Source organism: Etheostoma cragini, chromosome 24 (genome assembly GCF_013103735.1).
Source record: "Etheostoma cragini isolate CJK2018 chromosome 24, CSU_Ecrag_1.0, whole genome shotgun sequence".
NCBI classification, from domain to species: Eukaryota; Metazoa; Chordata; class Actinopteri; order Perciformes; family Percidae; genus Etheostoma; species Etheostoma cragini.
The window spans coordinates 370,337-372,679 of record NC_048430.1 but is presented as its reverse complement, the minus strand read 5'-3'; the positions used below and the strand labels follow the sequence as shown (position 1 = coordinate 372,679).

The 2,343-nt window shown below is 42.3% G+C and overlaps 1 protein-coding gene across 1 annotated transcript in view; it reads left to right on the top strand.

Moving 5' to 3' along the window:
- The first annotated feature begins 2,307 nt into the window (after nucleotides 1–2,307).
- The window catches only part of LOC117939679 (growth hormone receptor-like), a 27,817-nt gene continuing 27,781 nt past the window's right edge, over nucleotides 2,308–2,343 (top strand). The window contains exon 1 of the mRNA XM_034865168.1: nucleotides 2,308–2,343. This exon is cut by the window's right edge and continues 295 nt beyond it. Coding sequence (XP_034721059.1) covers nucleotides 2,323–2,343 — 21 coding nt within the window. The 5' untranslated portion in view covers nucleotides 2,308–2,322.

Sequence of the window (2,343 nt, the reverse complement as noted above, 5' to 3'; positions counted from 1 at the left end):
CACATGTACCTATACACGCACTAATGGAGAGATGTTGGAGGGGGGGGGGGCTGCCCATGGAAAGGTGCCCCAAGCAGTTGGGGGTTCGGTGCCTTGCTCAAGAGCACCTTGTGGCAGTTGCCCAGCATACTTTGGTCTTCTGTGCATTAGGGCGTTGTCGACGTCTCTTAACTGTATTTAAATGAACGTGTTATTTCTGAGCTTAGAGGAAAACAAAATAACAACGTCACATCCGTTTTTTTTGTTATCTCATATGTGTTGAGGTTTCGGGGGTTTTTGTTTGGGGTTATTTTTCCTGTTCTTTGGCCTCCCTGTGTGTCTTTGTCTTGGTTTCCTCCCTTGTCTTGTGTTCCCTGGTAAGTGTTTGCTCTGTTTTATGTTGATAGTCTGGTTTCCTGTTCTGTCTTGTCTAGTCTTGTCTAGCTTTACTTGTGCCGGTCTGATTGTCCCGCCCCGCCCTAATGTGATTCACCTGATGTCTCACCTGTCCCCCGTTACCTCATCACCTCATGTATGTAACCCCTGTGTTCCCTTTGTCTCTCGTTAGATCCTTCTTCTTCCACTGCCTGTCTACACCTCTTCTTTGTGCCGGCTCCTGTAAGTCTCCTCGTGATGGTTTTGCCAGTTTGCCGTCCCCCTGTGAATTTTCCAGCCCTTGTTCTTTTTCGTTTGTTTTGTTCTCCTCTGGCTCCCTGTGTTTTTTTGTGTTTTTGGACTCTGTTGCAGCGTTGGTTTCATCCAATAAACCCTTTTTGCCTTCTTACCCGCTACTCTGTGTTTGGGTCTTCCTTACGCTCACACAACAATATGTGTACTTGAACCAGCAACCCTCTGGTTCCCAACCCAACTACATGAGCTACATGTAAATTTCCATCTACAGGTATGAAAGTTTGCACGTAGATTCTTCGATGTGTGAAGGAAAAGCTCTGCGATAAGACCGGAAACTCATCAGACCGGATGTGTCCTGACTTAAGCACAGACTCAGTTACGTTGGTTTAAACCACTATTTTGTTAAATTCAGCAACTCGGTATTTCATTTTCATGTGAGTGGAAACATCCACGTCGGCCAAAAACGTCTTCTATCTCTATCCTGAGTTGATTTAACAGGTTTATGATTTAAATATGTTGCTCTTCCATTACCGACATGTTTCAGCTGGTAGAAAAACGTGTTTTTTTTGTGAATGCACACCCTGTCTTCCTCCCTTCTTCACATCAGCTTGCGTCTCTCTGCCCCCGGGGACTCTTTACATCCTGGGATCTGGATCTGAGTGATGAATCAGTCAGAAGACGATGCACTCTAGCTAATTTGAGTCATGCCTCTTGGCTCGGGGGCACGGGGCATCATGCTCTTCTCATTGGTTAAACATCCGCGAGGGGACAGTGAATTAACAGCAACATGCACTCGAGGCCTCGCATCCACAACAAGCTGCTCTGCAGAACAACATGATTATTTTCGTCTCTTTGGGACAAAGCAAACACTGATGAGAGGTGACTGCTCTTTCACACATATCATGAGGCTGGGGGGGCTGCTGCAGGGTCCGGGTTTTCCTAAAAACACCATCACAGCATGTAGGAAATCATCCTGAAACAGTACTTTACAGTCCTCTGTGTTGGTTTCAGATCTTTTTATATCCAAGGATTACATACTGGATGTGATGGTCATTTACCAGTTTATGGGATCATATGATTACCTCAAAGATCTGTCATAAATAAATTATATAACGGTAAATAATTTGGGGAAAATTGCTTTTTGGAAACCTTATTTGGAGAAGAATGACCTTCAGATAAGAAGGTCATTCTTGATCTTGGGAACAGGCAAGTCAAAGTACTTAGTGAGTCAATATTTTCCTTTTTTCTTGTATATTTTTGAGTGATGACTTAATTATCAGTACTTCAAATTTTAATAAAGACAATTGGATTTTAAAAAGTTGAAAAATGACAGATCTCATGATTTTTAGTGCAATCAATCAAATCCGGTGTCTAATGACAAAAACGATTATTTTGCACATGACGTTTTGCAAGTAAACTTATTTTTAAGTATGAAGGGAAATGTTACAGTTCAAGGTGTTTTCAGTGTTGATTTGTTTAACTGTTTTACTGTTTTGAACGTTAAACACATGCAACATCTTTCTAAAAAGTAAATTATTGAATGTTAAATAATTGTGATTTTAATACTGCTGTGAATGTAATAGCTTCCATAATCAAGCAGCCATGATTTTACGGTATAATGATCATATTTATATTTATTGTATTTATTTTCCTGGCAGCAACAGCTCCTTCCTCCAGGCGGAGAGGAGCGCGCATGAGGCCGGTTCAGCCCACATGGAGAGGGGGGGGGGGGGG